Raw genomic sequence first — 14669 nt, 5'->3', positions numbered from 1 at the left:
ATATATATATATATATATATATATATATATATATATATATATATGAAACTTTGTCAGAATGGATTAAATGTATCAGATCCATGTTAAAATTTCGTATCAAAGGACTGAGGGGCAATATGAAAACCACCTGTCCTTCTGCATGTATTCAATCATCCAGAAGAGAAAAAAGAATTAGATAGATTACATGATCAGTACGTACTGGTCCCTGCTGACAAAGCAGGTAACAACATTGTCTTCGTTTGTAAGGCTCATTATATAAATTGTATTTTAGAAGAACTTTGATTTAATTCTACAAGTGGTAATCCAACTTACAGTTCCCTTTCTTTGGAAGAAATTCAAAATCATATGTTAGTTTTGTATATTTTTAATATCCCAAAGAACCAAGATGAATTTGAATACCGTATATATGTTGGATTCTGAAATTTCATAAGAATCTTTACAAAAACGGATAAATAGCGGGTTCCAGTAAATGTTTAACCAAACCTCTTTCTTTACTCCTCACTAAGATATTAACAGTATTGTAGGAGAAACTTCAAGAGTATTGTGCAACAATACATATATATCCAAGATGTGGTGTAGATGTGGATACTTAAAAATTCCAAGGAACTTTTGGACAATTTGAAATCAAAAGATTTTACCAAAATCAACAGTTTAAAAAATTTCAACTTTTCAACTTTATACACAACCATTCCCCACGACCAATTAAAGTCCAGGCTTTTTTAGCTCACCTGAGCCAAAGGCTCAAGTGAGCTTTTCTGATCAAAATGTGTCCGTTGTCTGTCGTCGTTGTCGTTGTTGTTGTTGTTGGCGTCGTTGTAAACTTTTCACATTTTCATCTTCTTCTCAAGAACCACTAGGCCAGTTTCAACCGAACTTGCCACAGTGTATCCTTAGGTGAAGGAGATTCAAGTTTGTTCAATTGAAGGGCCACGCCCTCTTCCAAGGGGAGATAATTATGAATTAGTGAAAATTTAATGGCATTTAAAGAATTTTCTTCTCAAGAACCACGGGGCCAGGTAAGATGAAACTCATGTGGAATCAGTAGTGTAGATTCAAATTTGTTCAAATCATGACCCCGGGGGTTGGGCGGGGTCACACTGGCTGACCAAAGTTTACCATAGAAATATATTATACACTTATCCAATGGTTGTGAGTGGGATAGCTCTTTTATCAAACCCGCGACAGGGAACTATTCCCCGAGGGCTTGCCCGAGGGGAATAGTTCCTGTCAAGGGTTTGATGAAAGAGCTATCCCACTCACAACCAGTGGATAAATGTTTTATTATACTGATGTATAATTACAAGTTTTGAGGTTGAATTTTTGTAAGTAAGATAATATTACAAGAATAATCTGACATCATGATGACGTCACAATGCTACTGAAGTCATTATGACATCATCAGTCAATAGATTTGTCGCTGGAAATCAAAATTGGAGGCAAAAATTGCATGAAAATTTTCCGAGGGTGGATAGCAAAAATTATTATACTTCTGTTAAAATGTTTCCTATATAAAGTTCAGAAGGTAAAATAGCTATCCTTTATAGTTCACACATAGCGAAGCTATACCCCGGGGTATAGTTTTTGCTATCCACCCTCGGCATATTTTCATGCAATTGTTGCCGCCAATTTTGATTTCCAGCGATAAATCTTTAAATGATGATGTCAAAATGACTTCAGTAGCATTGTGACGTCATCAGGATTTCCCATTATTCTTGTAGAATTATCTTACTTCAACAAAATTTAAACCTCAGAAATTATATTATACGAAACGCTTATCCACTGGTTGCGAGTGGGATAGCTCTTTCATCAAACCCTTGACAGGAACTTTTCCTCTCGGGCAAGCCCTCGGGGAATAGTTCTCTGTCGCGGGTTTGATAAAAGAGCTATCCTACTCACATCCAGTGGATAAGTGTATACTATACCCCGGGGTATAGCTTTGCTATGCGTGGACTATCAAAGATAGCTATTTTACCTTCTTAACTTTATATAGGAAACAATTTAACAGAAGTATAATAAAGTAAAATATTCTTTAAAAATCTTTTCAGGAATAGCAAAGCCATGATTGGTCATGCATGTACTTGTATGGAAACATTCTCGGGTAGTGTAGATTCAAGTTTGTGCAAATCATACCCTCTCCCATTTAAGGAATGGTTAGGACTACTTTTGGGTTTAAACTTTTCAATAATAAACTTTATGCTAGCCACAGTGATCAGGTGAGCGATGTGGCCCATGGGCCTCTTAAAAATGGAACTCGTAAATTTACTTACTTTACCATTAGTCATTTGCAAAATTATTTTGTTAAAAATCATTCTGATTGTACAATCAGAACAATGGAACTATTTTCGTCTTATAGTGTACTTATTTGTAAGTACTCTGAAGGGTTTGTTCCCATCTCGCCTTAACTGTAAAATTTAGCATTCCCATTTCGCCTTAGTAAGCTCTAAGGTGAATTAAGGCGATGAAGATTTAAAATATTAAGCATAAAGTAACTTCTAGTATTACATGTATTATTTCATTCACAATATTTAGAAATTCCCATTAATTGTTAAATTCAATCAAAAAAATTTTAAAATTTTGTTTTTTATATCAACCTAGTACTAATATTTATAAATACTAAAATTCCCATTTCGCCTTAGTACTTTTTAATTTTTTCTTACCTGAATTTCACAGTTATGGCGAAATGGGAACACACCCTCTGAAGTTGACATGAAAAAGATTTTTGAGTTTCTGATTGACAATTAATTTTTATGTTGTTTTTGGAGACCAGGTCTTCTAACAATCTATTGGAATTCCCATTTGCACCAATTGCGCCCCGTTTTAGCAGACCTATTGTTGTATTCATATGAAGCAGAATTTGTGCAAAATCCTATGCGTGAAATGAAAACAGTTGCTGTGGCCTTCAACTCGACATTTAGATATATCGACGACGAATTGTGAAGTTTAAAATGGTAATTTCCATTCTTATGTCGATTCGATATATCCTGGTCAAAAGATGAAAGATACCACAGAGTCTGACACATCTGTTTCATATTTAGATATTTAACTTGAAAAAGACTTTAATGGTAATCTAACAACCAAGCTATATGATAAACGTGATGTCTTTAATTTTTCTATCGCCAACTTCCGTTACTTGTGCAGCAATTACCTGCATGCGAAGTTTATATATCTCAGTTGATTCTACATGCAAGAGCATGCTCTACGTATGAACAATTTCTAAAACGAGCCTTAACGAGGTAAATTATTGACAAGCAAGTTGATGAAACAAGAATATCAGCTGCCACCTTCAAAGTCTTAATTTCGTAAGCTCTATTGTCGATACAGTGACCTTGTCAGCAACTACAATTTATCATTGAGTAAAATGCTGACTGACGTTTTTCATACTAATTGTTAGACCATCATTTATACACTTAATTGTCGACGGATTTTTCCGTTATTCCCCGACCATGACAAGGAGCACACGGCGGGTGTGACCGGTAGACAGGGGATGCTCACTCCTCCATGGCACCTGATCCTACCTCTGATGTTTTGAGGTCCGTGTTTGCTCTGCTCCTATTTTGTATTTTGTTCTGGACTTTTCATCTTGAATGCAGTTCCTTATCTCCATATGTTTTATTCTTAGACAGATTGGGGGAAAATGGTGAGAGTAGCGGATCAGAAACCTTTTTGTAGCTGCAATAATGTAGCTTCTCCGATTTTTTATCTGATTCTTCTGGAGAGGACTAGCCCCCCCCCCCCCAAAAAAAAGGGGAGGGTCTTTGCAGCTATTCCGGCTCCTTGGCTAATAAAGGTGCCCACTTTTCAGATCAGAGCGTGGCTGGCCTGCATGTTAATATTGTATTCTTCTATAGGTACCATGCTTCATGATTTGTAAGTATACATAATAGATGTATAGGCTACAAAAATCCTTTTTTGTTTCACATGTTGTTCGAACACTCACAACTCAATGGCACTAAGTGCTACCTAAAGGTCTAACCTTGAATTTGGTGCAATTTACCTTCTTGATCGACCAATTTGTAATTCCTTACTCTTGCAAGAGACGTTTACAAAGCAACAACTAAAAATTATCAAATATTGGTACAAATCAAAAACTTTGAAAATAAACATTTCATTGAAAAACCGATAAACTCGTTTGTGATTATACTGTTTGCAACACGTTGAAAGATTATCAAATAATTAATCCACTGGGCTTCCATAGGGCAAGACCAATGTAAGTAAACAATTGGTAAGTATACAAGTGTTTCATTTATCATATGTATAATATATTTATTACAGTGTGATCCACATCGGAATTTTCATCTTTAAAGAATAGCTTCCTCTAGTTGCACAAAAATATTACCTTTGAAATCGTTGTCTTTTTTATTTAACATATAGGCCTAGACACAAAAATATTTGGTTACGAAACAAATGCAACCCGAAATATTATTAAACTATTCTAAATATATTTGTTTTATTTTTTACGTCAATTCAACCAAAGTGTCAAAAGTTTAAAATTCCGTGGTCTTCTCTGGTAGATAAAACGATTAAAAATAAAATAAACTAAATAGAAGTGTGTAGAGAGTATGGACCACCGTAACACCCAATATCCTTTAAATTCCACGTATCGCTGGTTCTCTCGCCACAATCCTCGAACACTATCTCAACTTTTATAGCTGGGTTTTAGTTGAATCCAAATCCAAAATACGTTTTATTTAAATAAAAATATGATTATCTTGTAACTTTTTTTAACATAAAGGTTATTTATGCGATTCAGTCGAATTCACTAAACACTATTTAAGGAATCACTATCTAGTTAGGAGAGTATGCCAGGGACATCAACAATCCTAACTAGACAGTGATTTCTTATATTTCCATTTTTACTTGAAATTACAATCTTAAAATAAATCGAAATACCGTCAGTAGATTTGAAATGCACGAGGTCCCATCACGTCAAATTTTACTATTAAAAAATAGTCCCATAAAAACACGAAACAACATTCATATGATAGTGTTGCATTATGCATGTACTATGCCTAAATAGTACAGGGTTTTACACATGGTGCACGAGCCGGAGGCGAGTGCACTATGTGTCTTTAAACCCTGCCTGTATTTAGGCATAGTACATGCATAATGCAACACTATTGTTATTATTATGCTGACTGTTGTAATCATTTATGCGGCAATCCATTTGACTTTTTCCTGAAAATATCGGTGCTAACACAGCGCACTTGCAAGAACTCATTCAAAATCTTCATGCTAAAATTGGTTGCATGCTTAGTTATTTTGGTTACTAGTATTATTTCTAAATAAGTCGGGATTTTCTGTCCCAAAGCAACTCATCTTTATTTTCTGTTTTGTTAGTAAGACTTATTTATTTGCAGACGTCGATTCTCATTGATAATTTTCTTTTACATCCTTCAATCAAGCGTCATATAAAAAAGCGTTTTAATGACCCTATGAAATCAGTTCATCTAACGATCTATATGTAATTAGTGTGAAACTTTGTTGTACACATTAATCTAAGGTTCTTCTATTTTCTCCTTCTTGTGTCAATTGTATAAATTAAGATTATATATTTAATAAAACTCTCCTAATCAGTGATCGTCTCTGTGGCGTAATCGATAAGGCATCGAACTGACAATCTGATGGTCGTGAGTTCGATCCCCGGCGTGTGCATTGAAGAATTTTATTCAGTAAATAAAGCCGTGCACTATTTCGGCATAGTATGTGTACGCTATATAAATCCTTAGACCACTATGCGAGAATAGTAGGGTATGGGTTATATAGACACAAACTGACAGGAAGCATAATAATATTGATTATTTAGTTACTGTAGTCAAATATCAATATTTACAAAATAAACAACAAAAGAATTTTAAATTATGACTAAAGCAATCTTGTTAACTTTAAATATATATGTGACCTAGATTTAAGTTGTCAGAAGCACGAACGCGTGTATATGCCCCATGTCACTTCTCCGCCGCCATATTGAATGCAATGCAGTTGATGAAACGGGAGTTGGTCAGCATGGTCAGGAAACAGATTTGTGTGGATGTTAAAATAGCAGAGGAAGTTGAGTTGCTTAATTAAGAAGTCGGATGATAATGACTGAGGGACGATGTCTGTATCAGATGATGGAGAGAAGATCTATGTGGCAATGCCGATTTCTCCACGTGGTTCAGATGGGCTGTTTACCATGTTTACGGAATTGGGGTTCTCGGTCTCGCGAGACCTCGATGAAAGTGGACAGCGTTGCGCTAGTGACTTGCTTTTAATCCGAAGATGATTCATTATTTATTTTGTTTGTTAACAGATATATCATATCTAATTACTTATAGTAAACAATAAAAAACCCATCTTTTTTCTTTAGTGTATTTATACGCCAGTGATATATACATGCAAGTTGACATTTGACCTTTCAGTAGTATTTCAATAGAGAAATTTACATTCCACAGGAATCACGGAGAAATTAACAAGGTTCACTTTTGTAGTGTTATCGTAGGGAAAACAATTGGAAATGGAAATATAACTCTGTTAATAACTAAATGAAAACACATACCGGGGTATACTAACAGAATGAGTTTGATTGTTTTGATTATTATTAAAATAAGTCAGGATAAAAAGAGTATTAGTATAAACACATTTTTCCAGATGATGTCTTCGACAAGTCGTCCATCAATTGCTATAATCGGGGGCGGAATATCCGGATTAGTCTGTGCTATACGGCTGGGACAACTCGGTTTCTCTAAAGTGACCGTCTTTGACACAGGTGCATATGCCTTTCATATAATTTAACAGCAAATTGATTATTCTGTTGGGATTAAATTTTCTAACGTACCTTTAAAGTATAATACTAAGATTATGTTACATTATATATGTCTGTTACAGCTGATATTGAAATAACCTTAAGTCTTTAAATTTTGGAAGGGTTAGGGTTATTTGGAATATGATTTATTGTTTATATTTTGGAAATAATTATAAATGATTTTGTGTGATGTTGACAGGTAAACGTGCAGCAGGAGGGCGCTGCTCGAGCCGGAAGTTGATGATCAATGGCCAGCTCCACACCTTTGATCACTCCTGCCAGTACTTCACCGTCTCCGACAGAAGATTCGCCAAAATCGTCTCATTCCTGCACAACAAGAATGCTGTTAAGATATGGACTGGAAAGATCGGACATCTGAAATCCGGTAAATTTCAAGAAGATCCGAGTTTGACGCAAGCGTTTATTGGTACGGATGGAATGCAGTCCATTGCGGACTGCTTAGCGTCAAATGCCGACGTGCAAAGGCCCGTCTGGGTCAGCGAAGTCTGTTGGGAGGAAGGAAGTAAAAAGTGGAAGGTCGACCGATTCGGATTTTATGATTACTTGGTGATTGCACATAATGGAAAATGTGCAGATAAATTAATGTCGTCTGCCGGTGCACCACAGGTTCACAGTCTTCTCCGCGTAAGATTTAATGACGTATTGAACCCACGTGATCAGCGTATGCATCTGTGTTCTTTGTGGGTGCTTCTTGTTGCATTTAAAACTTCACTTAAATTAAAGTATGACGGTGCCCATGTTGACCACGAAGACATATCATGGATAAGCAACAATACATCTAAATACCGACTGACTAAAGAAACCCTGTCCACCAAGAAAGACTCGGCAGAGTGTTGGACAATCATTAGTACAAAATCCTTTGGAAAGGCCTTTAAAGTGTCACAAGAAAATATTCCACCGTCCACTGAAAAAATGGTGACAGAAAAATTATTTTCGGCGTTCAAAACGGTAATAGCTAGATACGAGCTACCCAGCTTGTGTTACACTGGAGTTCAGCTGTGGGGAGCGGCTGTTCCGATTAACACCCTGAACAATGGGTCAGACTGCGTGTTTGACGGACGTTGTCATGTGGGAGTTTGCGGGGACTGGCTATCCTCCCCATGTATCCAGGGTGCCGCAATTAGTGGATTATCATTAGCAGAAAAGATCCAACAATCCTCCTTGGGCAAGTATTCAATCAATATCTGTTACCTAATGCATCGTTTAAAGATAATAATTTCAACCGGGAATTGGTATTCAATGTGCATAAGCAATCTATCGGACTTTTTCATAGAACCATTTAGATCTAATGATTCTGAAAACAGCAAATGCCTCTGTCAAATCGGAATTATTGTTTTACACGCATTTTCTCATACAATTTTTGTGCACTTTTGTATATTTGTTCTAAAAGAGATAAAAGACAAGGGTGCCGTATTTACTGAACAGTGGAAATGTAACTAAATTATTTTTGTACTTTGTGATTCTACACTCCCAAGCAGGTGTGTCAGTTTCCGCAGTTTTAGACTTTCTAACAATGACCCTTTTCCTTTCTAAAACATGGTTATCTCTTTCATTTGCAGGACAATTCGCTGTGAATACCAGTTTACAGGCGACGTTTAAAGCGACGTCATCCAGTGCCATAGGCAGTTTCCCAACGGACAAGTCTTTGATATTTTCTCCTCAAAGTTAATTTTTTAAATTAAAGTGATTAAATCATACATCATGCAAAATGTTTTACTTGTTTCTCTGATAAATTTGTATTCAACAAAAGGAATGTTACCTACTTTAGGCGATATTTACCGGAAGTTTCATAAGTATCCTCGATCGATGTTTTGAACACAGGCACTTGGGGTGTGGATCCCCCTTCCCTCCTTTCTACTTTTAGCTCCTCTGAGCTAAAAGCTAAAAAGAGCTAATGCTATGGCCATTTGGGAGGCGTGCAGTGTGCGTAAACTTTTTCTTAAAGAAAATAGGCCACAACTTAAGAAACCTTTGGCCAATCATTGTCAAATTCTTGGCCCAAGGGCTTGCGTATATATCAGAACTAGGGTTGTGACCCTGTAACAAGGGGAGATAATTTAAAAACCGACGCCCCTGTCACGACAGGCGTAAGCATAATAAAGATTCCTCACTGCTCAATGGCTTTGGATGCTAATGAAAGGTGTAAATTTAAAGCCTTCCGCCAGTATATGGTTGATTGATTGTATAATGTTTTGCGTCACATTCAAGAATTTTTCACTCATATAGAGACGTCACAGTATATTCCTTTCTTCAGTTAAACCCCTATATACTACCCACTAATTATTCATTCCTTTTCCCTCCCTATACAGTTAAACACCCGTATACTGCCTAAGTATTTAGTCACTCCTTTTCCCTTTCTTATACAGTTTTCACCTGTTTACCGTGTGCTAATTAGTCTCTCCTTACACATCTGTCTAAATTTAACACCTGTATTTTGCCTACTAATTGGTCATTCCTTTTCCCCTCCCTATACAGTTAATACCTGTAATGTCTACTATTTAGTCACTCCTTTTCCCTTTCTTGTACAGTTTACACCTGTTTTCTGCCAACTAACAAGTCACTCTTCACTGTAATTCTTCAGTTAACACTTGTATACTGCCTACTGATAAGTCAATACTTACAATTCCTTTTACAGAAAAAACACCTGTATAGTGTATGCCGCCTACTAATTTGGCACTCTTTACACACCTCCTTATACATTCTATGCCTGTAAATCGCCTACAGTTTGTCCTTTCCTCAGTTAAACGATGAAATACTGCCTATTAAAAAGTCACTCCTAAAAATTCCTTTTAAGAATTTTTTTTCATTTTTTATATTACTAATTTAATATTAAGTCACTCTTTACAACTCCGTTTACAGTAACACCTGTTTACTGCCTACTAAAAGTCACTCCTAATCCTTCCTTTACAATTAACATCGGCATATTGCCTACTAAATAATTACCCCTTACATTTCCCTTTACACTTAATACCTGTGTATTGCCTACTAATTAGGTACTCCTACATTTCCTTTATCGGTAAAAACCTATACACTGCCTATTACTCGGTCACTTCTAACACTTCATTTCTTTGTTTAATCACCTGTATACTGCCTACTAGTCACTTTCACTCCGTACACTGTCTACTTTTTAAGTCACTATTCAATATATTTCCTCAGATAACACCAATATACAATTAACAATTATTTACTGCCTATTAATTAGTCACTTCTCACACTTCCTTTAACAGATAACACCTGTTCACTGCCTACTTATCAGTCATTCCCAACACTACCTTTTACAATTAATACGTATACATGCCTAATAATTAGTCATCTTTACAATTAACACCAGTCCTGTATACTGCCTAAACATTAGTCATTCCTAACCTTTCCCTTTAAAGTTAACACCTGTATATTGCCTACAAATTAGTCACTCCTAACACTTTCTTTACAATTAACACCTGTATACTGCCTAATAATTAGTCACCTTTACAGTTAACACCAGTTCTGTATATTGCCTACAAATTAGTCACTCCTAACACTCCCTTTACAATTAACACCTGTATATTGCCTACAAATTAGTCACTCCTAACCTTTCCCTTTAAAGTTAACACCTGTATATTGCCTACAAATTAGTCACTCCTAACACTTTCTTTACAATTAACACCTGTATACTACCTAATAATTAGTCACTCCTAACACTACCTTTAAGAGATAACACCTGTCCAATGCCTACAAATTAGTCACTCCTAACACTTCCTTTACAGTTAACACCTGTATAGTGCCTACAAATTAGTCACTCCTAACACTTCCTTTACAGTTAACACCTGTATAGTGCCTACAAATTAGTCACTCCTAACACTTCCTTTACAGTTAACACCTGTATAGTGCTTACAAATTAGTCACTCCTAACACTCTCTTAACAATCAACACCTGTATACTGCCTAATAATAAGTCACTCCTACCCCTTCTCTTTCCAGTAAACACATGTGTACTGCCTACAAATAGTCACTCCTAACACTCTCTTTACTATAAACACCTGTATACTGCCTCCAAATTAGTCACACCTAACCCTTCCCTTTACAATAAACACCTGTATAAAGCCTACTATTAAGTAACTCCTAACACTTCCTTTACAGTTAACACCTGTATACTGACTACTAATTAGTCACTCCTAACACTTCCTTTGCAGTTAACACCTGTATAGTGCCTACTAATTAGTCATTCCTAACACTTCCTTTACAGTTAACACCTGTATAGTGTCTACTAGTAAGTCACTCCTAACACTTCCTTTACAGTTAACACCTGTATAGTGTCTACTAGTAAGTCACTCCTAACACTTCCTTTGCAGTTAACACCTGTATAGTGCCTACTAATTAGTCATTCCTAACACTTCCTTTACATTTAACACCTGTATACTGCCTAGTATTTAGTCACTCCTAACACTTCCTTTACAGTTAACACCTGTATAGTGTCTACTAGTAAGTCACTCCTAACACTTCCTTTGCAGTTAACACCTGTATAGTGCCTACTAATTAGTCATTCCTAACACTTCCTTTACAGTTAACACCTGTATACTGCCTAGTATTTAGTCACTCCTAACACTTCCTTTTCAGTTAACACCTGTATACTGCCTACTAGTTAGTCACTCCTAACACTTCCTTTACAGTTAACACCTATATACTGCCTACTAATTAGTCACTCCTAACACTTCCTTTACAGTTAACACCTGTATACTGCCTAGTATTTAGTCACTCCTAACACTTCCTTTACAGTTAACACCTGTATGGTGTCTACTAGTAAGTCACTCCTAACACTTCCTTTTCAGTTAACACCTGTATACTGCCTACTAGTTTGTCACTCCTAACACTTCCTTTACAATTAACACCTGTATACTGCCTAGTATTTAGTCACTCCTTACACTTCCTTTACAGTTAACACCTGCAAACTGCCTACAAATTAGTCACTCCTAACACTCTCTTTACAATTAACACCTGTATACTGCCTAATAATAAGTCACTCCTAACCCTTCTCTTTCCAGTTAACACATGTATACTAATAGTCACTCCTAACACCCTCTTTACCATAAACACCTGTATACTGCCTACTAGTTAGTCACTCCTAACCCTTCCCTTTACAATAAACACCTGTATAAAGCCTACTAATTAGTCACTCCTAACACTTCCTTTACCGTTAACACCTGTATAGTGCCTACTAGTTAGTCACTCCTAACACTTCCTTTACAGTTAACACCTGTATAGTGCCTACTAATTAGTCATTCCTAACACTTCCTTTGCAGTTAACACCTGTATAGTGCCTACTAATTAGTCACTCCTAACACTTCCTTTACAGTTAACACCTGTATAAAGCCTACTAATTAGTCACTCCTAACACTTCCTTTACAGTTAACACCTGTATACTGCCTACTAGTTAGTCACTCCTAACACTTCCTTTACAGTTAACACCTGTATACTGCCTACTAATTAGTCACTCCTAACACTTCCTTTACAGTTAACACCTGTATAGTGTCTACTAGTAAGTCACTCCTAACACTTCCTTTACAGTTAACACCTGTATACTGCCTTCTAGTTAGTCACTCCTAACACTTCCTTTACAGTTAACACCTGTATACTGCCTACTAATTAGTCACTCCTAACCCTTCCCTTTACAATAAACACCTGTATAAAGCCTACTAATTAGTCACTCCTAACACTTCCTTTACAGTTAACACCTGTATAAAGCCTACTAATTAGTCACTCCTAACACTTCCTTTACAGTTAACACCTGTATAGTGCCTACTAATTAGTCACTCCTAACACTTCCTTTGCAGTTAACACCTGTATACTGCCTACTAATTAGTCACTCCTAACACTTCCTTTACAGTTAATACCTGTATACTGCCTACTAATTAGTCACTCCTAACACTTCCTTTACAGTTAACACCTGTATAAAGCCTACTAATTAGTCACTCCTAACACTTCCTTTACAGTTAACACCTGTATACTGACTACTAATTAGTCACTCCTAACACTTCCTTTACAGTTAACATCTGTATAATGCCTACTAATTAGTCACTCCTAACACTTCCTTTACAGTTAACACCTGTATAAAGCCTACTAATTTGTCACTCCTAACACTTCCTTTACAGTTAACACCTGTATAGTGCCTACTAATTAGTCATTCCTAACCCTTCCCTTTACAATAAACACCTGTATAAAGCCTACTTATTAGTCACTCCTAACACTTCCTTTACAGTTAACACCTGTATAGTGCCTACTAATTAGTCACTCCTAACACTTCCTTTACAGTTAACACCTGTATAGTGCCTACTAATTAGTCACTCCTAACACTTCCTTTGCAGTTAACACCTGTATGGTGCCTACTAATTAGTCACTCCTAACACTTCCTTTGCAGTTAACACCTGTATACTGCCTACTAATTAGTCACTCCTAACACTTCCTTTACAGTTAACACCTGTATAGTGTCTACTAGTAAGTCACTCCTAACACTTCCTTTACAGTTAACACCTGTATAGTGGCGTCTGTAGTCTAATGGTTAAGGTGCCGGACTCCAAACCGAAAGGTTGTGAGTTCGAATCCTGGCCGCGGCAAGTCGACGTTGTGTCCTTGGGAAAGGCACTTTACATGAATTTCCTCACTCCACCCAAGTGTAAAAGGGGTACCTGGCTATAGACAGTGAAAGATCTTGTCAGAATGTTAGTGTTCTAGCGCTGATAACGGCAGCTTGCACTGAGAAAGATTCTGGATTGTTAAGGTCTGCTGGGGTAATAATGATTGTAAAGCGCTTTGAGTAGCATTTATGCTAGAAAAGCGCTATATAAATCCAATCATTATTATTATTATTATTATTATTATTATAGTGCCTACTAATTAGTCACTCCTAACCCTTCCCTTTACAATAAACACCTGTATAAAGCCTACTATTTAGTCACTCCTAACCCTTCCTTTACAGTTAACACCTGTATAGTGCCTACTAATTAGTCACTCCTAACCCTTCCTTTACAGTTAACACCTGTATACTGCCTACTAATTAGTCACTCCTAACACTTCCTTTACAGTTAACACCTGTATACTGCCTACTAATTAGTCACTCCTAACACTTCCTTTACAGTTAACACCTATATACTGCCTACTAATTAGTCACTCCTTACACTTCCTTTACAGTTAACACCTGTATAGTGCCTACAAATTAGTCACTCCTAACACTTCCTTTACAGTTAACACCTGTATAGTGCCTACAAATTAGTCACTCCTAACACTTCCTTTACAGTTAACACCTGTATAGTGCCTATTACTCGGTCACTTCTAACACTTCATTTCTTTTTTAATCACCTGTATACTGTCTGCCTACTAGTCATTCTCAATCCATACTGTCTACTTTTTAAGTCACTCTTCACTTTATTCCTTCAGTTAACACCTATATACTGCCCCCAAATTAGTTACTTCCAACACATCCTTATACAGAATAATTTTGGTTTTCGATTGTTAAGATAAGTGCATTGTGCTGTCAGTAGGACATTGTTTTTCTTTTGTTGAAATACTGATTTTTTTTTAAAGTTGCTTACCTTGCACTGTACTAATTACTGCAGTAATGAATCTGATAGATAGAAATGTAGATCCAGTAGATAATTTTAACACTTTAATGAAAACTCATCAAAGAAAGACTGCCAAATTTTCAAATTTATGCTTTTCAATAAGATCAAAACATTTATACCAATCAGATTAATTTATGTGCACTATCTTTAATGAAATTAAAAATTTTGTACATATATCAATGTGACATATAGATTCAATGGGCCTGAGTGTAGTGTAATATATACATTTCTGTTGTACCTATTTTTGTTTAGAAAACTATACACATCACCATA

General features: G+C 36.2%; 1 protein-coding gene across 2 annotated transcripts; it reads left to right on the top strand.

The window, feature by feature from the left end:
* The first annotated feature begins 6630 nt into the window (after positions 1 to 6630).
* Positions 6631 to 8504, top strand: LOC134235697 (uncharacterized). Of its 2 annotated transcripts, XM_062717846.1 has the most exons (3): positions 6631 to 6745; positions 6981 to 7967; positions 8362 to 8504. In XM_062717846.1, the coding sequence occupies exons 1-3, from the start codon at positions 6631 to 6633 to the stop codon at positions 8469 to 8471; spliced, it is 1212 nt and encodes a 403-aa protein (XP_062573830.1). In that variant the 3' UTR covers positions 8472 to 8504. The 2 variants fall into 2 exon arrangements, with proteins under 2 accessions (XP_062573830.1, XP_062573829.1); XM_062717845.1 differs by lacking the exon at positions 8362 to 8504 and having other exon boundaries at positions 6981 to 8312.
* The last annotated feature ends 6165 nt before the right edge of the window (positions 8505 to 14669 follow it).

This window comes from Saccostrea cucullata, unplaced genomic scaffold (genome assembly GCF_032062105.1).
Source record: "Saccostrea cucullata isolate Sc308-1 unplaced genomic scaffold, CSIRO_AGI_Scuc_v1 ctg192, whole genome shotgun sequence".
In the NCBI taxonomy this organism is placed as follows: domain Eukaryota; kingdom Metazoa; phylum Mollusca; class Bivalvia; order Ostreida; family Ostreidae; genus Saccostrea; species Saccostrea cuccullata.
Note: the sequence above shows the minus strand (reverse complement) of the source record. Positions and strands in the feature narration are given on the sequence as shown.

What these genes read in the sequence shown, in the direction of transcription:
- LOC134235697 (XM_062717845.1), top strand. Translation starts at nt 6,631, where the DNA reads ATGTCTTCGACAAGTCGTCCATCAATTGCTATAATCGGGGGCGGAATA. An exon ending in AGTGACCGTCTTTGACACAG is followed by an intron (nt 6,746 to 6,980) that starts GTGCATATGCCT and finishes TGATGTTGACAG; the next exon opens with GTAAACGTGCAGCAGGAGGG.